The sequence below is a fragment of the Heptranchias perlo genome, chromosome 6, assembly GCF_035084215.1.
Source record: "Heptranchias perlo isolate sHepPer1 chromosome 6, sHepPer1.hap1, whole genome shotgun sequence".
Taxonomy (NCBI): Eukaryota; Metazoa; Chordata; class Chondrichthyes; order Hexanchiformes; family Hexanchidae; genus Heptranchias; species Heptranchias perlo.
In genome coordinates, this window is record NC_090330.1 from 63482525 (window position 1) to 63507674 (window position 25150).

Sequence of the window (25150 nt, forward strand, 5' to 3'; positions counted from 1 at the left end):
GCAAGGCAAAGAGTAGAGAAGACAGGCTAACTTAACTTCTTTAATTCCAGGACTGTGCAATCGTGAAGGGTCGTTGACCTGAAACGTTAAGTCTGTTTCTTTCACCACAGATGCTGCCTGATTTGCTGAGTATTTCCAGCATTTTCTGTTTTTATCTAAGCAATCTTGAATTTGTTCTCATTTTTACACAACACCTGTCCTCCCTAGCTGGATTTGCCTCAAGGTGTACACATACTTTTTGATGGAAAGCAGTCCACATGATGAAAAACAAACCACAACTATTAACAATGAGTAAGGTGCTTTTTGTTAATGGAACAGTACCACTTAAATTGGGCTAAGAAATGCCTTATTTTTTTTATTCATTCATGGGATGTGGGCGTCGCTGGCAACGTCAGCATTTATTGCCCATCCCTAATTGCTCTCGAGAAGGTGGTGGTGAGCCGCCTTCTTGAACCGTTGCAGTCCATGTGGTGAAGGTTCTCCCACAGTGCTGTTAGGTAGGGAGTTCCAGGATTTTGACCCAGTGACGATGAAGGAACGGCGATATATTTCCAAGTCAGGATGGTGTGCGACTTGGAGGGGAACGTGCAGATGGTGTTGTTCCCATGTGCCTGCTGCCCTTGTCCGTCTGGGTGGTAGAGGTCGTGGGTTTGGGAGGTGCTATCGAAGAAGCCTTGGCGAGTTGCTGCTGTGCATCCTGTGGATGGTACACACTGCAGCCACTGTGCGCCTGTGGTGGAGGGAGTGAATGTTTAGGGTAGTGGATGGGGTGCCAATCAAGCAGGCTGCTTTGTCCTGGATGGTGTCGAGCTTCTTGAGTGTTGTTGGAGCTGCACTCATCCAGGCAAGTGGAGAGTATTCCATCACACTCCTGACTTGTGCCTTGTAGATGGTGGAAAGGCTTTGGGGAGTCAGGAGGTGAGTCATTCACCACAGAATACCCAGCCTCTGACCTGCTCTTGTAGCCACAGTATTTATGTGGCTGGTCCAGTTAAGTTTCTGGTCGATGGTGACCCCCAGGATGTTGATGGTGGGGGATTCGGTGATGGTAATGCCGTTGAATGTCAAGGGGAGGTGGTTAGATTCTGTCTTGTTGGAGATGGTCATTGCCTGGCACGAATGTTACTTGCCACTTATCAGCCCAAGCCTGGATGTTGTCCAGGTCTTGCTGCACGCGGGCACGGACTGCGTCATTATCTGAGGGGTTGCGAATGCAACTGAACACCGTAATCATCAGCGAACATTCCCATTTCTGACTTTATGATGGAGGGAAGTTCAATGATGACGCAGCTGAAGATGGTTGGGCCTAGGACACTGCCCTGAGGAACTCCTGCAGCAATGTCCTGGGGCTGAGATGATTGGCCTCCAACAACCACTACCATCTTCCTTTGTGCTACTATGACTCCAGCCACTGGAGAGTTTTCCCTCTGATTCCCACTGACTTCAATTTTACTATGGCTCCTTGGTGCCACACTTGGTCAAATGCTGCCTTGATGTCAAGGGCAGTTACTCTCACCTCACCTCACTTCTGGAATTCAGCTCTTTTGTCCATGTTTGGACCAAGGCTGTAATGAGGTCTGGATCCAGTAAACATGATCCAGATCTTTAAAATGCTGAGAGGCATAGATGGAAGCAGGCTTTTTGATTTAGACTGTGAGCACAGAAGTAGTGGACACAGGTTCATAATTAACAAGTGAAAATGGACATTAAAGGAAACTCGAGAGTAATAGATATGTGGAACCCACTTCCAACAGAAGCAGTTCACAATGTTTGCTTCTTCAAAATAGAACTGGATGAATACCTGATTGGGAACATGTTTAAGGCATAGAGTGAGATGGCACAATACATCATGAGAAAGAATGGTTTCTAGTGTGGTGTTAGGGCCAGTGGCGGAAGGTTATCTGAAATGCAGCAAGCAAGGTGGAATAGTGGAGATGGGTATTCTTGAGTTTTGCTTGATTGGGAAATAGGCAATATTTAAGCAGAACTTTCCCTTGGAAGTTTTAATGAATGGGATACACTATATGATCTATGGAAGGAGAGTTTTGATGAGCCAAATGACTCTTGTTTTATGCTTTGTTGTATTCTTACTGCAAGCTAAACTTTCAAAGAAGTAGATGAATAATGCTAAAGTGTGCATCACTGAAGATGAAAAGAATTCCACTGACTTCTCTCCACCAGTGCTTGCAGTACTTTAGTATCTTGCCCAAGTGGTGATTTTTTGGTCTTCATGTGTGAGGCTAGACAGTGAGAATCATGAGGCTATTTGACTATGGAGGGAATCCCAGCCAAGCTAATCCCAATCCCATTCTTACCCGATGCCCACACATGCCCACTTTCTAGCAGGCGTCAGCAAATAGTACTCCAGCTATTGTCCCGGCAGAGATGAGAACATACCAGAAGTTGATACTGGGAATGTCTGGTCTGTGCAACTTAATGGTACACTAGATAGTGCCTTTGCCTAGTAGGCTATTGGGAAGCTGAGGAAAAGAATTCTAGTACAACAGTCTAAAGAAATAGGTACCAAAATTCTATCAACAGGACTAGTTATAGATTTCAAGTTGCAGATTGAGACACACTCTAATAACAGATAACCGATAAGAATGTACACGATGTGCTTCAGTGCTAATGTAGATGTAAGATGCCAACATCTTATTTGGCAGTACAAAAGAGAATTTTGCATCGAGATACCTGGATCCAAATTTCATATACAGTCTACTCCTGATAATTCAAAGTCATTTTCTACACTAAAAATGAATTATCCTATAATTTAAATTAAGCAACATAAATAACACAAGTGGAATGTTGTGCTTAAAAAACTTTGAACGAAGAGTAGACTGTATTTGTATAATATACACCTGGAGTACCACAGCTGTATAGATGCAACTTAAGTGGTCATTTAGTCTCCAGTTGTAATAATTTTGGGGGGAAAAAAATTAGTAGCAATGTAAAGAAATAAAATTTTGCTCAAGGAAGAACATCAACTAATAGCAACTTTTGTGATTCAAGTTTCTACCCTGTAAGAATAAATTTTGAATAGAACTGAATTTAGCTTGTCAATAATATTTTTTAAAATATCAGCACATTTAAAAGGGGCTAAATTCAAAAGCAATAGAGTTATCATAATCTAAAAAGATTTTGTTCACCACTGAATTAATTTTACTTTGTTATCAGAACATTTCCATGGATCCAACATGCTGCAGTGATACGAAATGGTAGGATGGCTTGCTGAGCCTTGGTATCTAAAGCCATCTGCTGACAACATACTTTGTAGAGTCCAATACATTAGGCCAATTATATCTGAACTCAGATTTGGTTAGATAACACTAAAAAGAAAGTGATTTCAAGAATTGTGGAGGAAGTCATTTTCTTTTTTAAATAAAACAAACATAGAACTTAGTTAATGATCAAGTAATCTCTTAATTCCCCAAGCATGCTGAACAGTATCAATACTAATATCACACAAGAATAAATATAGAATAAAAGACCAAGTCTCTTGATAGGTCTTTCACAATTGTGAAAGACCTATGATTTGCAAGTGTTTGCATAATTTTCTTGGGAAATGCAGATTTCTAATTGAATTAAGTAGAATTTGTATTTGGATCAAGCAGCTGCTATCTATGTATCCAAAGTTAAGTGATAAGAATAACAATTCAGCAATAGAAGCAAATGGCAACTCCACATGAATTCATCATTTAATCTTAAATACCTTCCTAAACAAACATTTTTACTTGGTCACAAAGGTAACTAACTGCTTGATGAAAAAAAAACTTATTTAAGATATGTTTATAGTTTTTGTAGGTCTCTTCATTCAGAGCAATAATTTATCTAACATAGTTGCAGTATATATATATATATAAAATTTCCCAATGTGCATGAAAAGATCTCAGCAATTTCACTCAGAGTATAAAAAAGTGTTAAAATCACAATAAATAGCGTAGTGACAGATGACAATGCAGTACCTTTTTAAATTTTCCTTGACGTTTTGATGCAGCCTGCCCCTGGGAGTCAGAACAACATACTGTAAGAAAACATGCAAACACTGCACAATTTGGAGACCTTCTCTAGTACATCTTGGGGTTCTGTTTCTACCCTTTATTTGAAAGAAAAATACCTGCCTACTCAAAATCTATTATAAGAAAAGAACTGCTTGTTATCCAACCGCTGTACTATACCCTTACTGTTGTTTACTACATTGGTTTACAAGCCAAATCCAGAAGACTTAATTTAACTTCATTCGGGGGAGAAAAGCTGAACCTTGATCCAAATGGATGTAATGACAAAACATGACAACATTTCAGACCAAGTTAATACTAAGCTCTCCTATGGCATACAGCGTTCTGCTCAATGGTTGAAGCCATTCTTTATCTGTGATTAATGTGACATCACTCCTTGCCTCATAAAATTGAGGTGCCAAATATTTTGATTCTGATAGTTAACATTTTTAAAACAGTGTTGACCTCATTCACATGTTTAAAATTTATAACTGCTATTCTATAGTAAGAAATATATGGCAGCATGTAGATACATAATCTAGTTATAGCCACATGATGTACAAGCATGACTTGTGTACAGAAGCAAATGAAAGCCAGATAAAACGGTCAACCGTTTTTTGTTCAGGTAAATATTTTCAGCAACTTTAAAATGGCACATCAGTGAATAAATGTAGCAGACAGCTCTATATTCTGGCATTTCAACAACTTGTAATTATAACCTCTTTATCCATGCTACTTGTTGCTTGAATCTGACAAGTTGTAGGCAAAGCCTGCAAGTTCTTTTATGTAAGGGAAAGTTTTATTCAAAACACACTGTTAATATATTGGGTCTGTTGTATTTGTATGATGTTTCTACAGTAAGAGTAGAACACATTACCACAGAGGAATGAGCTGTAGTTCACAAAAACCATATAACTTTCTGTCTAGATATGTCTGAATAGTATAAATGATCTTCTAATAACACAGAAACAATCTTTGAGTTCAACTATTCCAAGTTGCATGCAGAAGCAGAGACCAATAAATAGCGCTAGGTATTGTAGAATGAAAGTGTTACAGAAGCAGAGGCTGAAAGCTTACATGCAGGTCAGGCAGCTTTAGAAAGAAATGGATAAATAAGATAAGGTACACTGCATAGCAAAAGAAAGGCCCATCTTTGAGCAGATTTGGAAGAGGTATGTACTCACAGCTTTCTTTCCCAGTTCACCCTTTGCCAGTGTTAAAGTTCCTGACAGGTAACAACCTGGTCCCGTTCCTTTAGGAATCCTACAATTAATCATGCAAGGTTAGATTGTAGCACAGAAAAACAGAGAGATTGTGGTACATTTCAAATTCAGACTTTGCCTGTATATAAAATTCAGACTTTGCCTGTATATCAAATTCAGCAATTACTTTGCAGTGGAAATTAGAACTTTTGAGTAAAAATAAAAAATGATACTGAAAAGGATAGAATTAAGCTTTGACTCTAAAAGATTGTATTCAATTGCCAACATGAAACATTTGAAAGTTAATTGTTCATTCAGAATGGCAAAATCTGTATTGCTCAATTTATATGGACCATACCCGTCTATCTACTATATATTAAATTCGGTACATAAGCACGTATTTCCTTGAAAAGTTTCATGATAACCTTGCCTTATGGGCAAACCCATTATACTGCTTGTAGTTTCAGTTATGTCCATAGGTGGCACATTGATTGGAGTTTTTAACTGCAAGGGTGTCCCACCTTGCTCATTGCAGACTCAACCAGCCAGGTATCCCAAAGAGCATAAGTGATTGTACTGACAGGGGTTTAAATTATATTCGCTTAACCATCTGAAGCCAAGGTAAAATAGTCACTTTTTAAAAAAAAGTAAATTGTTCTCTATCTGCCAGCAGCGGTCTCTGAAAAATTTCTGATCTCTAATTCCTTGATCTCCAGTGGTTTTCTGCGTCTGACACCTTGTAGGTGCCGTGACTATCGCAAATGGTGAAATGTAAAACAAGCTAAAGCACAAATCTTTCCAACTGTTCAAACCAAAAAGATTTTCACACCGAGTGCCAAAGAGATACATTAGCAGCCTCTTTTCCTTCTACTTTGAAGGATGTTGTGACGGAACTCCTCCGTCACCATCTCCCCCCTTACTTGTTCAGCGGGAATGAGTATTCTTGGTGGAGGAAAAGGTGGCAGCACCACCATGCCTCACCCCTGTAAGCGCAATATTGTCTCTTAGTGGGTGGGAGAGAGGGAGCGAAGCAGAAGTGTCCCTGCCCATAAAGCAGAATTTCATCTCCTGGCTGGAGGAAACACTGAAACCAGCACTGAGCAGAATTTTGGGTCTTGGTGGGAGAGCAGCTTTCCACCACTCAGCAAAATTTCATCGCCTGGCGCAAGAGAAGGCCTATAGCACCAAAATCACCTCCCAACTGGTGCAGCAGAATTTTGAGTCCCTACCCTTCCTCTGCCCCTTCTCCTTTCAACCTATGCCCCTCCTCTCACACCCTCCCACCTCTTATCCCCCTCCCCTCATCTAATCTCTCTTCCCCTCCTTTCTCCCCACCGTCTCCCAATCCCCTCTCCCCCTTTCTGCCACACTGTTTCTACACTAAAATATATAGATAATGCTATGTGTGAATGCTGGCTTTGAATAAAATTTTATTATGCAAGATCACAGAATCATAGAAATCATAGAAATTTACAGCATAGGAGGCCATTCGTCCCATTGTGTCTGTGCTGGCTGAAAAAGAGCCATCCAGCCTAATCCCACTTTCCAGCTCTTGGTCCGTAGCCTTGTAGGTTAAGGCACTTCAAGTGCATATCCAAGTACTTTTTAAATGTGATGATGGTTTCTGCCTCTACCACCCTTTCAGGCAGTGAGTTCCAGACCCCCACCACCCTCTGGGTGAAAACACTTCTCCTCAACTCCCCTCTAATCCTTCCACCAATTACTTCAAATCTATGCCCTTGGTTTTTGACTTCTTTAATAAGGGAAATAGGTCTTTCCTATCCACTCTATCTGGGCCCCTCATAATTTTATACACCTCAATTAAATCTCCCCTCAGTTCCTTTGTTCCAAAGAAAACAACCCCAGAATATCCAATCTTACCTCATAGCTAAAATTCTCCAGTCATGGCAACATCCTTGTAAATCTCCTCTCTACCCTCTCTAGTGCAATCACATCTTTGCTGTAATGTGGTGACCAGAACTGTACTCAGTACTCTAGATGTGGCCTAACTAGTGTTTTATACGGTTCTAGTAAAACCTCCCTGCTCTTTCTATGCCTCGGCTAATAAAGGAAATTATCCCGTATGCATTCTAAACCACCTTATCTACCTATCCTGCTACCTTCAGGGATCTGTGGACATGCACTCCAAGGTCCCTCTATTCCTCTACACTTCTCAGTAACCTACCATTTCTTGTGTATTCCCTTGCCTTGTTTGCCCTTCTCAAATGCATTACCTCAGACTTCTCCAGATTGAATTCCATTTGCCACTTTTCTGCCCACCTGACCAGTCCATTGATACTCTCCTGCAGTCTACAGCTTTCTTCCTCACTATCAACCACATGGCCAACTTTTGTATCATCTGCAAACTTCTTAATCAAGCCCCCTACAGTTAAGTCGAAATCACTGATACATACTACAAAAGCAATGGAACTAGTACTGAGCCCTGCGGAACCCCATTGAAACAGCCTTCCAGTCACAAAAACACCCATCGACCATTACTGTTTGCTTCCTGTGACTGAGCCAATTCTGGATCCAACTTGCCACTTTCCCTTGGATCCCATGGGCTTTTACTTTTCTGACCAGTCTGCCATGTGGGACCTTGTCAAAAGCCTTGCTAAAATCCATGTAGACTACATCAAATGTGCGTACTACCCTCATTGACCCTCCTCGTCCTTGTCACTATCTCTACATTTACTTCTATTGTGATCTTTCTTTCGGCAGTCATGTTCTACCTTGCTGTCTTCTATGTAAAGAAAAGGGACTTTTATATATTGTGTTATCACCTCTCAGAAATATCATAACCTGCTTCACACAATTAATCACTTTTCTGGAGTGCAATGATTTACATTGACTAAGTCCAGCCAGATGATCAGCAAGTGAATGATAGTATTATCTCCAAGACTATGCTCCCTCTGCTGGATACATATGCAGTTAGCCTAGGCACTACAAACAGGACTACCAATCAAGTAATCAAGATGTTGGAAGATGTATCTGAGTTTATGAAGTAAACAATGATTATCAGTGAAATGATCCTTAAGAAACTGGAGTACTTAAAAAAAATAATAAAAAGCATAGGAAACTAAAAAGGACAAAGGTGATGAAAAAGGCCACAATGGAAACTTTGCACAACTCATTACACAAACGTGGGATCAGAAAACTATAAAATGCTAATATCTTGATCTTTTAAAAGGACTATCAGTCCAGTGTTGTATTGTGCTAACGCTACAAAATACTGCAACATAGGTTACAATCTTCATATATTGTGCTGTCATAGAGGAATGGATACTGAAGAGTACATTTTCTCGTTGCCATTGCTGATGGTGCTGGAGTGGAACAGGCACAGGAGGCTAAGGGAGCATATGTCAGGGAAAAACTTGGGGTGGACAACAAGGATTTTAAAAGAAGAGGTGAGAGGGGCAGAACAAGGTGAGATGTTCAAAGAAGGAGAAGGTACCAGAGGAATAGGGGGAAGAAACCAAGCTTTGATTTGGTGTAGGTGGGTAGTAGAAAGTATAGCCGAATGGCCTCCTTCTGTGCCGTAAATTTCTATGATTTCTATGATCTTGCATAATAAAATTTTATTCAAAGCCAGCTCAGTGAGGGGCAAGGTGTCACTACCTGTGAGCCAAGTTTCAGTCAAAGCCAGGTTGTCAATGCAATCACCCACAAAAAGGTTATGGATGACAAGGGCCCTGTTCGTGAGTGACCAGACATTCTGGAGAGAACTGCGGAGAGGGATGACAGAATCCAAGGGGGTAGTGGTGGGTAGGATGAGCGGGACAGGAAGGAGGTTTGTGAGGTTAGCCCCCAGTGGTTGCACTGGGGGGATGGTTAGTGAGATAGGAGGATATGGCAGTTGGGGCTGCTGCTTGTAAGGTGGCAGAGACAAATGCCTCGATGGGCCTTTTGGAAGGTAGCTATGGGTTTAAGGCCTAGGATGGCGGCACCAGAGGAGTAGTGATGGGTTGGTAGGGATTGGGGGTGGGGGCAAAGTATCAGAGAAGGGAGAAATGAGAGTTGGCGTGGCTGGATGGCAGAAAGGGAAAGAGACAGGAAAGAAGGGCATGGAGGTGAGGGGGGGGGGGCAAGATAAAAAAAGGAGCTAGAAGTAATGGGCTCGGGTCCAATGCAGCAGCCAAAATGCACACACGAATGAAAAAAAAATCCTCTGACTTACCATGAACAATACCACAGGAGATTTCCTAGTATTAATGAAAAAGTACATGCTGAACAAAGAAGAAATTAAAATACTAATGCAGTAATAATAATTACTTACTTATCATCAGGAAGAGAAGTAACAAAGAAAGGCTGTGAGCAATTTGGTGGTAGAGTTAAACTGTTGTTTTTTTTCTTGGCTATAAGTGCATTGCTGTGATTGTCATAAACATCTAAACTCAGAGTACTGGGGAGTCTATGGGATACAACAATTGGAAGGTCCTTAAGGCGTTCCAGCTCACTAAGCTGTTCATGGCGCACTTGGAGCCGGATGGTATAGTCTCCCTTCTCCAACTTCAGAGAATACTGTTGAAAAAAAAGTACAAAGGTAATAATCAGAATGTTTTGTCTTTAGAAAAGTATCTTGTAATATCAGTTTAAAATGTAAGTGAGCAATTAATGCTTTGCTTTAGCATAAATAACACTGGTTAAGTAATTGGATTGAAGGCTATAGCAGCATTTTTAATTAACTTTCTTTTAGAGTAGGAATAAGATACTCATTTTTTATTCACTGTAATTTCAAGGGTGAAGTCTATGGAATTACGATTCTAAATATTATACTAGTGCAGAAAAGGTACACAAACTTCAAGGTGTGAAGGAAATGCACGGTGAAGTGGTTATTTTAGGCTACTATTCCATTTCTCGGTCGTCTGATATCAACCATTAATCTTTACATCAATAAGTAAGTAATAGCACGCATTTCAAACTATGTATATAAGGGCAATGCAGAAAATAAAGATGCGTACGTGAAAAAAATGAAAAATATTTGTCCATAATATGATTTGTTATTGGTTTCTTTCTTTCTGCCACAGTATATATGGGGTTAAAAAACACTCCTTCACAGAAAATGGTCCAGCTTGTTTTGATACACAACAGCCCCAGAACATGTCTGTGACAGGTATCCGAATGAGCAGCGAAGCCATTCAAATCAAATACAAACATCCTGAGGGTTTTGGACAGGTGATGGCACACTCCAGTTAATAGGGAGCGAGGGTTCACCCATGGGAGTGGTTTGAGTCACTGATCCCAAAAAAAGTATCTGGTATAAAAATCCCCAAAATGTCCAGCATAAAATCTGGTGCATAAATTAAATCTTCATGCAGATTTTTATGATCTGTGAATCTGGTGGGTATACCTTATGCACTATCTTTCACAATCTAATGTGTAAGTTTCAGGTGCAATTTTTTTTACATCATTGTGACATACATATATAGATAGAACAGATGTCAGAGGTTCATATCCAATTAAATGATGAGAGAGGATATAAAAAGACTTAGTGATTTATGAAGAGATGTCGTGTGCAATACATATGAGGGGTCAGTGCACCCCGCAGGGCTTAATTCACTGATGGTTTATGGGTGACGGGTAAACTGTCTTATCATTTATCTGGTCTATACTACACATTGACCGATTTAATTTTTTTAATCTATAGAAGATTGTGGTGATGACAACAGCAGCAACAAGAACCACTATTTCTATAGCCCATCCTCTCATGTGGAGAGACATCTCAGACTGCTTTACATAGGGTGAACAAAGAACGGACACTGAATGGGAGGAGGAGAAAAAGGAAAAAAATGAGATTGAGGAAATAAAACAGTCAAGGAGAAGTGTCTTAAAGAAGCTTCAAAAGACAGAGAGAGGGTTACAAAGATGGGGTACTGGGGGGAAGAGAGACTGGAGCATTGTGGCTCAAGGACTGGCTGCCAATGGTGGATTGGAGTGGGTGAGGAACAAGAAGTAGGCTAGAATCAAAGAAGCAGAGAGTGAAAGAAGGAATGCATGGTTGGAAGAGATCATTGAGGTAGAGTGGGCAAGGTATTAGAGGGATTTGAAGGCAAGGATATGGATCTTGAAGTCAATTCACCGGGTTGGGTTGGCGGAGTCAGTGGGGCTTGATGAAATTGGGGATGATGAGGATATGGATGTTGATATGGGTGAGAACATGGGCAGCCGTGTTTTGCATGAGTTGCCGTTTGTAGATAAGTTGTAGTTTGTGGAGGATGGAAGCTGGAAAGGGGGAGCACTGAGAAAATTGAGCCCAAGGTAATAAAGGCATGGATAAGGGTTCTACAGACACATTGGGTTCAATTTTAAAACTGAGCTGGAAGGGGACCGGGGGATCGAACTGAGGTCGGGAAACCCATTAATACGGATTTCCCGGACATCCTTATGATTTTGACGTAAGGACATCTTTTATTTCTTTTGTCAGTTTCCCGTCCGACTGACAGGCTGGTCTCAGTCAGACAGGAGACCAGCCAGGGAGAGGACGTGATCAGGTAAGTCTTCGTATGGATTGGGGGGGCATAGGTGGGCACAGGTTGGCATGGGAGTCGTGAGTCATGGGGGATGGGACTGGGGGTCAGTCACGGGGTGGGGGGGGGGTGTCGGGATCAGTGGTCATTGCGTGGATCTGCAATCATTGTCGGGATCAGTGCAGGTAGGCTTTTTGGGCCTGAGCACTCCTGCTCCTCCGGGTCCACAAGCTGTGCCTTTCTAGGCACTTACCTGTTAGTCTCGGGGGACAGGAGGGTTCGAGGGTGTGAGGCGTGGGCTTCATGGACAAGATAAGTTCAGTGAGGGCGAGAGAGAAGATGCAGCAAAAACTATGGAATGGAGGGTTTGGGACTAGAAACAGCAGAGAAAAAGATCTTGATTTTGAATGTGAAGTAGTCCAAGAGATCCTTGCATCTGAAGGGTAATTATGCATTTTTAGGCTCCCAGTCAGGATCAGCGGTGGCAGGGAGAGTGGGTCAGAGAAGGTGGACTACAATGCTGTAGTCCTGACTCCATCCCACACTCACTTTGCATGCAGCTTTCCTCCTGGGAATTTGAAATTACTCCTTTGGTATCTGAAGAAAAGATGGAAGGTGCAGTGAAGGGAAGTTGGAGGCAACAGTTTGCTGTGGAGGAATTTAAGGTTGTTCTTGCAGCCCAGAATATGAGGATTTGACCACAGAAAGGGAGAAACAACAGTTCATTGTATTTGAACCATATTTGGCAATAGACAGCCATGCTCATCGCTCACCAAGTAGGGTCCGTGGATTTGAGACTGCAAAGGTGGCTATTGTGTCAGGGGAGCAGCAGGGCTAGAAGAATTATCTGTAATCTCATGGAGACAGAAATGTCAAAGTACCCAATGTAATAATTTCATGCTGTTGGGATTTACAAAAGCTAGAAGATTGCGGCATGTTCCGTGATAAGAGCGTTACTATAATACAATCACTTGGCAACTGATGAGTTCAATACAGATGTGAGTAGAGGTAAAAATGACAGTTAAAATGTTCTTTTTTTAATGTAATATTAATCTTTAAGAAATTAGTATTTTAGCACAGGTGGAAAAAATATACCACTTCTCTTCGACTGTGTTTTAGTTCCTCGATCTCTCTTTTTCCTTTTCCTGTTCAGTGTAACACAGTGACATGAAGGAGAACCATTTAAAAGGCTAACATTGTATACGTTAGATAATAAGCAGAACCATGTTGAGAATCAAAATGTTGCCCATTTCAAAAATAATTTGTCCCAAAAAACTAGACATGAATACCCAGACATAGAGGTTAAAAAAATGTCAAAATAAGTAGAAATACAGTGACTGAATCAACTTGTGATGTTTGATCAGAACTATAATACAGTAACAGCACCTGACAGGAAGAAGGCTTTAGGGAACATCATGTACTCCCTGTGCACTTAATGTTTTGATATGATTTCCTAGTATTATTGCACTTTAGTTACCTGGTGTGGGTAGGCATCCCCTGAACCCATCAGCTTTTTGTTTTGATCATACAGCATCCACAATTGGCTATCAAATTCAGATTCGTACAGTAGCTCACAAAGTAGGGGACAGCTGGCAGTCACCTCTCCATTCTTGGGCTGTAGTTTGGAAAGAAAAATTGCATATCATGGCCATTTAAGAAAAAAATCTGCAAAAGACTAGTACATAATTTTTGAAAAGTGTATTTTATAGTGAAGTAAGCTATAATGGGGACATGTTTTTCACTTTTAATTTTCTGTATTTGGTTAGTAGTTATTACTACGGTTGGAGAGGAATCAAAATCAGGAGTCAGGAGGTAGAATTGTTTAAATATCACAGCACTAGAGGATTGGATTCCTATCAGCTGTTGGTCTGCTCCTCCAAAGTTGTGGGGATCTATTTTCATTTGTAACAGATTGATGCATCATAAATTAAAAAGAGAGGATTTGTGTACTTATCTCAAGTGATAGAAGAACTTCAATCCTGGCATTTCTAAGTCAATCACTTCATTCAGCCAACCACTGTTCACCAGTCCCACAGGTCCCCTTAGGGAGTGCTACTCTATAACTAATACCAGAACCAGACCAGGTTATTTCTGCAACCAACTAACAGCATACCCCCTCCCTAATTTTTTTAAAACTCTGCCTGTGCCTCTGTACCGAGCATTCATTCTATCGGTGTTGATGCTGCATGAGCATCTTGCCAATCCGTTGTTGAAATAATACCAGTTCATTCGGTGAGTACAATGCGCTCCAGTCATATTCATCTTGACCAGTGCAAAACAGCAAGGGGAGGATTTTAACTGTCTGCGAGTTTCCAGTGGGAAACCGCTAGTTTCAGTTAGATTCCTGCCTGCCTGCAGTAGAATGAGCCTACGGTAATTTTTACCTTCGAGACTCTTAAACATGCCACTGGCTGACTTCCAGCCCAGGACAGCAAAAAGTGGCTACCATCCCGCAGAACAAATGCATTTTATATATTGTCTAAAGTAGATTTTGGGACTACCGGGTGAAAATTACCAAACTGAAGATGCTCTGCCATTACATCTTTATGGTGGTTTTTTTCTTGCTAAAGCAATGGTTACAAATATGCATGTTCCCTTGTATCTAAATCTTTACTGGTAACGTAAGCAGAATACACAGAAGGAAGTGCTATTAAACTCTATAGGCTGGAAATGCGGCAAAGTGACAAGAGCAGAATCCCCATCAGCCCACATGTTTAGCTGCCAACCCTGTGCCAGGTGTGGGGACAGGGTCATTTCCATGGTCATGGCAGGTTGTTGCCACCTGAAGGGGCGCTTCAGCGGCGCCCATCTATACCCGGCCTTGCAAGTCAGAGCAGTCCACAGGCGCTCGACCTGAGTTACCTCAAAAGAAGCCATTTTGCCTCAAGACACAAGGTAATCAATTCCCTCCAGGATCGATTACTTTAGTCTAGATAATGTTTGGGTCTTTACAAGTTCTGAACTGTGCTCCACCCCATTTTTTGGCACCAATCCATAGATTCACAGGATTTTGCCCTGGCCCAAACCGAAATTTCAGGCCTTTTGATTCCAGTGGAGCAATCGTTTTATTCCACAAATGAGGAAGGCTGCCAAGTTATAATTGGGTCATAAGTTTTTCCTCACAAAATAATGCACAAGACCTCAGGACCTTCTCACATATGACATTAAATGGAGAACTGTTCAAAAATAGCTACTTAAATGCAATTTCTTCTTTTAATTTGTAGAACTTACTTGATGAAAGTTGTATGTCAAAATAATCTCATAGAATTGTCGATTATTTGGTAAAGTATCCCGTGGTCCTAAAGGCCTTGTTTTTGCACTTACTGGTCTGAAAGTTAAAACAAAATCACAGAAAAGATTCATTAAAAAATGGTGTTTTAAAATCCTTTAATTGAGGTACTACTTTATGGGAACAGAGAAAAGGAAAAACAATTGGTTACATATACAGAATGACTGAGGAAGCACAATTGTTCTCCTTCCCCCAGCAAATATTTTATTCTACTGTGAAGGTAGTTCTGAGCCTTTATTTTTCAATGCGTTTTAGATAAAAGATAAATAAAACCTATTTTTCTCAAAATGTTTATTTTTTACCAATAAAATTAAATACAAACTTGATTAAATAAAGGAAAACCATTCAATTCATAAAGTAACTGCTGGAGCTTTTTTGCTTCAAGTTTGTAATTTGTTAGATCTTTAGAAATCATTATTCTGTATGAAAGGTGTGTTCGTGGTTCTCCAGCTCCAGGTTCACCTTCCTAGTTGCTCTCGAATCAACCCGAGTTGAGCTTCCTACTTCATATCTGATCTGTTGGCAAGACTGCTTTATCCCAACCTGGAACATTGCCTCTTTATGCCTTACCTTAGCCTATCTGTTGTTGAACCCTCATTCATGCTTTCATCAACGGGAGCTTCAAGTTCTCAAGTGCTCTACTCACTAGCCTTGTCAACACTGCTCTTCACAAACTCCCACATAAAATCACACACACTAATCATCCACTGGTTCCCTGTGCCTGCAAATCAATTTCAAATTCCTCTGTGACCTTCCCCCATCTTATTTTGGTAACCTTCTCCAGCCATACATCCCAGGCATCACCTTCAATTCCTCTCACTCTAAAATATTGCTTGTTGCTCGCTCTTTCTTTCTATCACTTTCTAGGAATCTCATTACCAACAGTGATCACATGGCCTTTCAAATGTTACCCATTTCAACTATTAACTATCCCATATTCTCAGGTTTAAAAAGCATTCAGAGGGACTACATCGGGATTACATTGAAAACCTCACAGAATCATTCTGCTTCCACTGCCAACCTTACCCAAGTATACATGAAGAAAACTGATAACAGAAAGCTTTTTCCCAAACACTAACACAAGATGTAAACCTTAAGGCCAAAAAGAGAACAATTAAGGTCTAATTGGACCACTTTCAGACCTAAACAAAAATTGCTATTTACCTTAAAGATTGAATCCAGCTCTTGAGGCTTATGGAGGGAGCAATATCTTCATACTTCAATGTAGATCTTACATCAAAACGAGTAATTCCATCTGATGCATGCTAAATTGAAGGAACATTAAAAAATAGGCTCTGATAAATAACATTTTTGATTGAGTGGGGCAAGGCAGTCTAGGTCATATACTGTCAGATTTAGTTTACTCAAATTAAGCGTTTCGGTATTAAATGTATCAAAAGTACACATTTGGTGTTTGAAAGGCCTATTTACTGAATTTTGTGACACTACAAATGCTTATAAGCAAAGAACGAACAAAGTACTTCACAGCCAATTAAGTACTTTTTGAAGTGTAGAAACTGTTATAATGTAGGGAAATGCAGCAGCCAATTGGATCACAAGATCCCACAAACAGCAATGAGACAATGACCAAATAATCTGTTTTTCTTTTAGTGATGTTGGTTGAGGGATAAATGATGACCAGGACAGAGAGAGAATTTCCTTGCTCGTCTTCGAATAATGTCATAGGTTCTTTTACATCCACATGAGAGGTTTAACATGTCTTTAAAAGATGACAACTCTGACAATACAGCACTCTTTCAGTACTGCACTGAAGTATCAGCCTAGATTATGTGTTCAAGTCTTTGGAGGGGACTTTGGAACCCATAACTTCTTATTCAAAGGTGAGAGTGCTACCACTGAACCAGGGCTGACATTTAGCTCATTGATTACACTTTCAGCTTTGAGTCAAGAGGATTATTCCTCTTTGTGCATAGGGCAGCAATATACTTTTAACTTTTACACGATTAAGTTTAAAAAAAACATTATGCAAAGTTATTTAACACACAAATATTCTTTACTACTCTAAGCCAGCCTTTTTCTCGAGCAGTTTCAGTAAAGAACTCTGAATATACCAGAGAATTGTGTCAGTGCACCCCTTTTTCACAATAGATGATACTCCACGCTGACCCTGTTCTTTCCTTCATGAATCTTCTTGAATGAAAGCCCTCCAACTTACAACTCCAACATTTTACCTTTACAATACAGCAACGTTACATTTTAAATCAAGTACACCTTTGTACATTTTACTTTTCTATTTAACAGATGCTTTAAAAAGACCTCTAAATCCCATTTACACCATTTGCCCTTCCTACAAACTTCAAAAGGTTTCCATTTTCAATTTAGTAGCAGCTTGTAGGCTAAATGTTTAAAGAACAGTGGTACATTTCATAAAAGCACACTTTCTGAAATATGTTTTCATTTACTTCTTTCCAATACAGTTTCCATTTTTTAAAAAAAAGGATTTTAAACTGTATTTATGAAAAAAATACTTAATTAGTTAAGCATTTAATAAGGTTTAAAAAAAGACAAATGTTCCTTCAATTTAATAGAATGTGCCTAGTCTAATTTTGTATCAAACACATTACTGAAATTTTCACAGGAGAACTTTAAAAGGAAATAAGAGGGGCAAAGAGAGTGTATGAGGATAGATTAGCAGCTAACATAAAAGGGAACCCAAAAGTCTTTCATAAACATATAAATAGTAAATGGGCAGTCAAAGGAAGGGTGGGGCCGATTGGGGACCAAAAAGGAGATCTTCATGTGGAGGCAAAGGGCATGGTTGAGGTACTAAATGAATATTTTGCTTCTGTCTTCACTATAGAAGAGGATGCCGCCAATGTTGCAGTAAAGGAGGAGGTAGTAGAGAAGTTGGATAGAATAAAAATAGATAAAGAGGAGGCACTTAAAAGGTTGGCAGCGCTCAAAGAAGAAAAGTCACCCGGTCTGGATGAGATGCATCCCAGGTGGCTGAGGGAAGGGTGGAAACTGCGGAGGCTCTGCCCACAGTTTTCCAATCCTCCTTAGATATGGGAGCAATGCCAGAGGACTGGAGGATTGCAAATGTTACACCCCTGTTCAAAAAAGGGGAGAAGGATAAACCCGGCAACCACAGGCCAATCAGCCTAACGTCGGTGGTGGAGAAACTTTGAGAGATAATAATCCGAGACAAAATTAATTGTCACTTGGAAAAATATGGGTTAATAAATGACAGCCAGCATGTATTTGTTAAAGGCAAATCGTGTTTGACAAATATGATTGAGTTCTTGATGAAGTAACGGAGGGTTGATGAGGGTAGTGTGGTTGTTGATATCTATATGGACTTTCAAAAGGCATTTGATAAACTACCACATAATGGACATGTTAGCAAAATTGAAGCCCATGGGATTAAAGGGACAGTGGCAGCGTGGATATGAAATTGGCTACGGGCAGAAAGCAGAGAGTAGTGGTGAATGTTGTTTTTTTAGACTGGAACAAAGTAAACAGTGGTGTCCCCCAGGGGTAAGTATTAGGACCACTGCTCTTTTTGATATAGATTAATGACCTGGTCTTGGATATACAGGGCATAATTTCAAAAAGTTTGCTGATGACACAAAACTCGGAAATTTAGTAAGCAGTGAGGAAGATAGTAACAGAGGGAGGACATAGATTGGTGAAATGGGCAGACACATGGTAGATGAAACTTAACGCAGAGAAGCGTGGTGATGCCTTTTGATAGCATGAATGAGGAGAGGCAATATAAACTAAATGGTATAATTTTAAAGGGGGTGCAAGAAGAGAGAGACCTGGGGGCTAAACCTTTATGAATCACTGATTAGGCCCCAGTTGGAGTATTGTGTCCAATTCTGGCACCACACTTTAGGAAGGATGTCAAGATCTGAGAAAGGGGGCAGAGAAGATTTACTAGAATGGTACCATGGATGCAGGACTTGAGTTACATGGAGAGACTAAAGAAGCTGGGGTTGTTCTCCTTAGAGCAGAGAAGGTTAAGGTGAGATTTTATAAAAGTGTTCAAAATCATGATAGTTTCTCCTTATTTACTCTATCAAAACCTGTTTCCAGTGGCAGAAGAGTCAGTAACTAGAGGACATAGGTGAAGATAATTGGCAAAAAAAAAGAGATGAGATGAGGAGAAATTTTTTTATGCAGCGAGTTGTTATGAACTGGAATGCACTGCCTGAATAGGTGGTGGAAGCAGATTCAATAATAACTTTCAAAAGAGAATTGGATAAATATCTGAAGGGAAAAAATTTGCAGGGCTATAGGGAAAGAGCAGGGAAGTGGGACTAATTGGATAGTCCTTTCAAAGATGAGCCGAATGGCCTTCTGTGCCGTATCATAGTATGATTCTATTACATTATCAGAAAATTTTATACATCACAGACATATGATTTAAAAGATCGTACGAAAGTACGATGAATAATTTGATATACTTGAATTGAGATTGGGCTTTGAAACTTCTGTTTACAAATGAACGATTAAAATCTATATCATGCGATTTGCTTCTGTAACCTATCTCAACTGCATACAACCTTAATTAACATTCTGCTCTAGAGATACAATTCCCCAATAAAATCTATAATATTTGTCTTCCTAACAATAAAATATAAAGTAAAGACTTACAATGTGTAGCTGTGAGGGAGTGCAGAAGAGGCCACGGAAGGAAATTGTGTAGTTGATATTGACGTCACCAAGACTGGCCCACCAGCGGGCAATGCAAAACTCTACTGTTTTACCATTCTAAAAATCAGTAAAATAAAAATAGGTGCAAAATTTAAAAGCTAAATTTTAAGAGTTCAAAACTCAAAGTTATAAAGATTTCACTATGTTGTTGACTTTCTGCTCACCAAAACTGGAAATGCCTCACACCATGATCCCTTCTCCGAAAGTGATGTGAATTTATAGAACTCATTAGTGCGATAGGCTTTTTGTTTTTCGAGTTGAACAGCATGGAGGACAAACTTTGAGGACACATCAGACGAAAGTGAAGATATGGTGACCTCTGTATAGAAGAAACTGAAGTATTAAAACAAACAGAAATAGACATAGGGCAGTTCTCCCTTTATTGAACTAGCCGGAGGACAGCTGTGCATATAATTATGTTTACAGCACTTTTACATGGAAGTTTGTATTACACAGGTGAACTAACCCAGCCTCTGCGGTCCGGGCCGATCATGGCTGAAGAAGTAGGGAGGGAAAGACTGGAGAGGAGGCTCAAGGTTTGCTTGTAAGGCCAGAAGCAGCAGTCCTGCTCCTCCTGGGCCATAAGGACCCTTAAGAAAATGAAAAAAAAAACTTACCTGTGCCTCTTCTGGCCCAATGCCAATTGCCGGCAGCTTCTGCTGGTGGGTTCTGCGCCTTGCGGGCCTCCCAATCTCAGGAATTAAAATTGGGGTGCAGCGCCGGTGACATCTGGCCACAATTTCCCATTTTAATTAGACCCCCACCTGCCTGGGGAGGACGGCCTCTACACTGCCGCAACTTTGGTAGTCAAAATGGCGTGGGGTGTGAGGGTACGGGACCCTCTCCCTGCTTATTTAATTATGCACCCACCCTGCTAGTGCGGAGCGGGCTGGGTTAAAATTCAAGGTACAGTTCTTCACTAATTGCAATATTCCTTCCAGTAGATGCTTTAAAGAAAACACTGCTCCATGTCTAATGATGGGAGAACATTTTACCAGATTTGAAGGGCTAGGTTAGTAGTCAGACAAAACAAGAAGTTTAACCCATTCCCAGCTGTAAAAGATTAAACACAGGGTTGTTAAAAATAATTATGCTTTTTATTTATACACAGAAGCAGTACACACAGACACACACAAACTTGTTATTTTGGTGTTTTAAGTGTCTAATTTTGAAGCACCAACAGAATACAGAAGTTTCTAGAAGTCAGTCTACTGAACACCAAAAAAAAAACTTTATTTCATATTAATAAGTGAGGTTTTCAAAACGTGATGCCCTTACCAGCCCATGTAGCACCCCAAGGTACTTCAATAAAGTGCCGTCTGATTTGGCCAGGTTTAAAGTGAACATCACTGTATGCAAGTTCATAACTTGAGGTTTCATGTAATCTGTAACCAAAAAATGGCATCAGTTACAAGGCTATTCAGAGTGAATCCCATCCAGACCAACTAAACAATGAATTATTTATATATATATTCTGGGTACTGTCTCGGGATTTGAAAGGGAGTTTTGAAAGATGGGGTGGCAGCTGGAGAGGACAGATAGGCCAAGAGTGAACTTTTTGAGGAGGAGGTAATGATGGCAGTTTTGAAAGAAGAGGGAGGGTGCCAAGACAAAGAGAGCCATTAACAGTGTCAATACACATGGGGACCAGGAGAGGTAGTTGAGTGTTCAAGAGTTGAGTGAGGAGTGAATCAAGGGAACAAGGGGTGAATTTCACAGAGGAGATAATCCAAGAGAGAATGAGGAGGAAGATAGGAGAGAAATTGCAGCATAATGGGTGGGGGGGTGGGAAGAGAAATCAGAGGTAGAGTGGGTGGGAGAGAGCCTGGAACAGGTTGGGAGCAGGAGAGGAGCTTGAGGTTGTAGCAGACGCAGAGGTGGAAGAATTCATGGATTTTTGCTGTTGGTAGTGTAGATAAGGGTAGAAAGGAACAAGCAAAGATGGGGTAAAGGGTTTGAGGAGGTGGTTTGTTGTTGAGAAAAGGAGTGTTGGGTTGTCCCTGAACTAAGGGTGATCCTATTGTAGCAAGAGGATTTGACTAAGGAGAGTGAGACATAGTAGTGCTCAACATGGTTGAGCCAAATTTGATAATGAATGACTAGACCAGTCATGCACCAGGTGCACTTGAGTTTGCAACCTTCAGACGTAAGAAAGTGAAGATGGGGATTTGACCAGGAGGAATGGCAGGGGTGGGAAACAGAGTGACTTGATGAAAATAAGGCCGTTGGGGGCAGACCAACAGTCGATAGAGGTATGTGGCAGTTGAACGGCCAGAGGAGCGGGAGTGAATTAGTGAATGAGCTTGGGGCAAGAGATTTTCAGGGACAGATGGTGAGGAAAATGAGGTTGGCAGGAGAAAGGCAAGGGGATTTCAACCAAAAATGTAATGGAATTAACAGATTTCAGAATTTTCAAAAGTTTTAAGAAAAAGTCATTTCAATACTGGTGGAAGAAGTCTGTACAAGCTTGGCAAAGGCAGGTCAGTAGCAATGAATGGCTGTCCACCTTTTGCTAGACTCTTCAGGTATCTATGCAGGTAACTGGAGGGAAGAATCACATTTCAGTTGAATCAATTGCAGTGCTATAGTGCATTTGGAGGGAATGGTATCCGATTCACATGGGCTAGTGACAGTAACAGTTGCTCACATGGTTCCCAGGGATCAAAGTCATTGGTGGAAGAAAGATCAATGCATTGCTTACATGATTACTTATAGGCAAATTAAATCAATAAAACAGGGAGAAAAAAAGTGATGACAAAGCTGAAAATGTTGCAGACAAATGAGCCAGAAGCCTGCCAGAAACAGATACAACATATATTATATATATTATATTATTTTAGCCCATCTCCGTGGCATGGCTCATAGGTAGGCTAGGGTCTGAAGCATGGTTGTAATTTTAGCTGCTAACTTAACCTGTACATTTAAGGCCACTGCTCTGAATAGCTAACGCTAGGTATTTGTTTCTAGTCGTAAACAGTTGAGGTGATTCATATGGCAATTGTAATTCCTTTTGAATTTCAGACTCTAGGTCAATGGTATTTTTTGCTTGAAAACCACATTCCATCGGCAAAAAAGTGTGACATCTGGAAGACAATTTATGTAAATATATTAAAAATGGTTACAGACTGCAACATTCTGAAAATATTGCACACCTCTAGGTGACACAGTGAAGGTCACGTTATGTGAAATACAGTGGGTTGCAACTAATGTTACTGTGAAATCCCGGCACTAAAGATTTAAATTTACTGCAGAGCAGCCAAGCACTCCTTGGATACTCGAGCTGCATCTCACTGGGTAGCGGAAGCGACATCAGAAACACACAGAATCAGCAACAGCCATTAAAGATCAAACAAATGCCCCAACTACAATCATTACTGTAGCCCCTCCCCACTCATTATAATCCTCCCCACGAGTATGTTAATGAAACTACCTCTCCCAATGAGCAAGAGAACCATCTCCCATGAACACCCGTCACTCATTGAGCAGTGTAATAGGTTCTGGAATCTGCACTCTCAACTGACCTGTAAATTTGAGCTTTCTCCACCTCTCACTTAACAACTAATTGGCCTTGGCAACTCCATTACGCACCAGCAGAATTGGCCTCGAGATCTCTCCTGCAAGCAAGACAACGCGTCCTTGCCCGCTGCCCACTGAGCAGTGTAATTGGCCATGGAACTCCCACAATCGCAACTCATCTGTAAATTTAAGCTCCCTCCTGCCAGAAAAAGTTTGCAAGCCAACCCATTTATTGGTGAGGTAGTTTCCCTGCCTTTGCCCCAACCCGTTGCCCCCTCTCCTCCAGACTCTCGTCCACCGCCTCCCCATCTGTCTACCATTCCTCACCCTCCTGATCCTCTCTCCACCCCACTCTCCCTTTTCCCTGACTTGAGTCCAATTATTGCCCTGCCTGACCTGACTTCCCATGTTCAATGCCTTGGAAGATTGATGTTAATATAAATCTCCAAAGGTAAACTGGATGATACGCTGTATTCTAAGGATAGGAGCATATTACAACAGAACGTACGATGTATTATTGTGCTGGTAAGGTGGAGTTGTGCTTAAGGTGGCCTGTTCTTCAAGGTAGTTGCTACAAGTCTACACAGCCTGAGGTCACTCAGAGTTTGATTGGTAGGAGCTTTCCAGATTGGCACATGCTCGTCAGTTTCAGGTTGCAGCTCAAAAACACCCAGTATTCAAAGTTTATCTAGTCTCTGTCAGCCATAGCTCAGTAGCAAGTCTCTCCGAGTCAGAAGGTCGTGGGTTTAAGCCCCATTCGAGAACACAACAGAAAATAAATCAATAAAGAAGCAGGCTTACTAACCTTATGGGTACTGTGACTGTTATTGGAAGTCTAAACAAAGGGCCTGCATTAGGAGCAGTGATATCATATCCACAAACCTGCAATAAATGAATAAATGAATAAACGCCTACCTCCGCAAGTAAAATAACCAAATCATGTTTGATACATGGACTATTACAACATTCTGTTTGCCTTCAAGAAATTAAACTAACAGCAACACTGAAACCAAACATCAGAACAGAATAAGCATTTCTCAATAGTAGCACTATACTACTAAGAAGCAAATGCTTTCAGTATGCATTGGGGAAACACTTTGGCCCCGATGTTTACGGGGAGGGAGCCTGCTGGATCTGGCAGCTCCTGCCTCCCTTCAGCTGCCGGGTTTTGCGAGCTCTAGGAAACCCGGCCCACAGCCGTTAAATTTAAATGGTTGCCAAAATCGGAAGAACGCAGCCTCATTTAAATATTAAAATCACCGACTCGCCTCTCCAGAGCAGGTTTACTCATCCGCCCCCAAACCTGCCGCAATTAAACCGGAAGTAGGCGGGTTCGCGTTGGGTTGGGGTCGGATTTCACATTTTTAACAATTTAACCCCCTTCCCGTCTGACATGGGGGGGGGGGGGATTAAAATTCCCCCTTTATTTCTGTTTCTCCACTACCCAGCATTACCAGTCATTTTTAAATTTATTCAGAATTATTATATAACTGCACAGAACAGCATCTGTTGTACTTTTCTCTGTCACAGATATTGGGATCGATGCAGAACAAAACTGGATTTCTCATGTAAGGTTAAGTTCTTGATCCATAAAAGTTGTACTTTATAAAAAAAAACTCATCAAGGTGTTTACAAAATTCTAACTGTTTTGTACCAAACCTTTAGCACCAATATCATTGAAGGAAAAAAAAAGGGTGGAACTTTCAACTTTGGCAGGGGCGCAAAACGGATGGTATAGGATCGGCTGTCTGTTATACACCACATTCGATTTTCCATTCCACTGACTTCAATGTCAGGGTGTTATAATGGGCAGTCCATCCGATCCTGCCCGTTTTACGCCCCGCCAACGTTGAAAGTTTTACCCAAACAGTTCAGCCCAAAGGAGGCCAGTTCCTCCTCCCTTTGCAACGCATAGATGCAACTTCTCAAGTGCTATTACGTTTTGGGGAAATCAAGCATAAAGTTGTTTTTAGGGCAAAACAGCATTTGCTTTAGCACAAA

General features: G+C 40.8%; 1 protein-coding gene across 5 annotated transcripts in view; it reads right to left on the bottom strand.

The window, feature by feature from the left end:
* tpp2 (tripeptidyl peptidase 2) overlaps nucleotides 1-25150 on the bottom strand; it is a 145853-nt gene that overhangs the window by 38334 nt on the left and 82369 nt on the right. For 3 of the 5 annotated variants that reach the window (XR_010963286.1, XM_067986425.1, XM_067986424.1), the window contains exons 15-24: nucleotides 23955-24031; nucleotides 20912-21018; nucleotides 19798-19952; nucleotides 19574-19690; nucleotides 16118-16218; nucleotides 14896-14992; nucleotides 13142-13279; nucleotides 9474-9718; nucleotides 5180-5258; nucleotides 3963-4001 (exon numbers count right to left, since the gene is read on the bottom strand). Coding sequence is in view for 3 of the 5 variants with exons in the window: in XM_067986425.1 (XP_067842526.1) it covers nucleotides 3963-4001; nucleotides 5180-5258; nucleotides 9474-9718; nucleotides 13142-13279; nucleotides 14896-14992; nucleotides 16118-16218; nucleotides 19574-19690; nucleotides 19798-19952; nucleotides 20912-21018; nucleotides 23955-24031 (1155 nt within the window). In the remaining 2 variants the exon portion in view is untranslated. The remainder of the gene's footprint in view (nucleotides 1-3962; nucleotides 4002-5179; nucleotides 5259-9473; nucleotides 9719-13141; nucleotides 13280-14895; nucleotides 14993-16117; nucleotides 16219-19573; nucleotides 19691-19797; nucleotides 19953-20911; nucleotides 21019-23954; nucleotides 24032-25150) is intronic. The other 2 variants (XR_010963287.1, XM_067986426.1) reach the window with 1 other exon arrangement.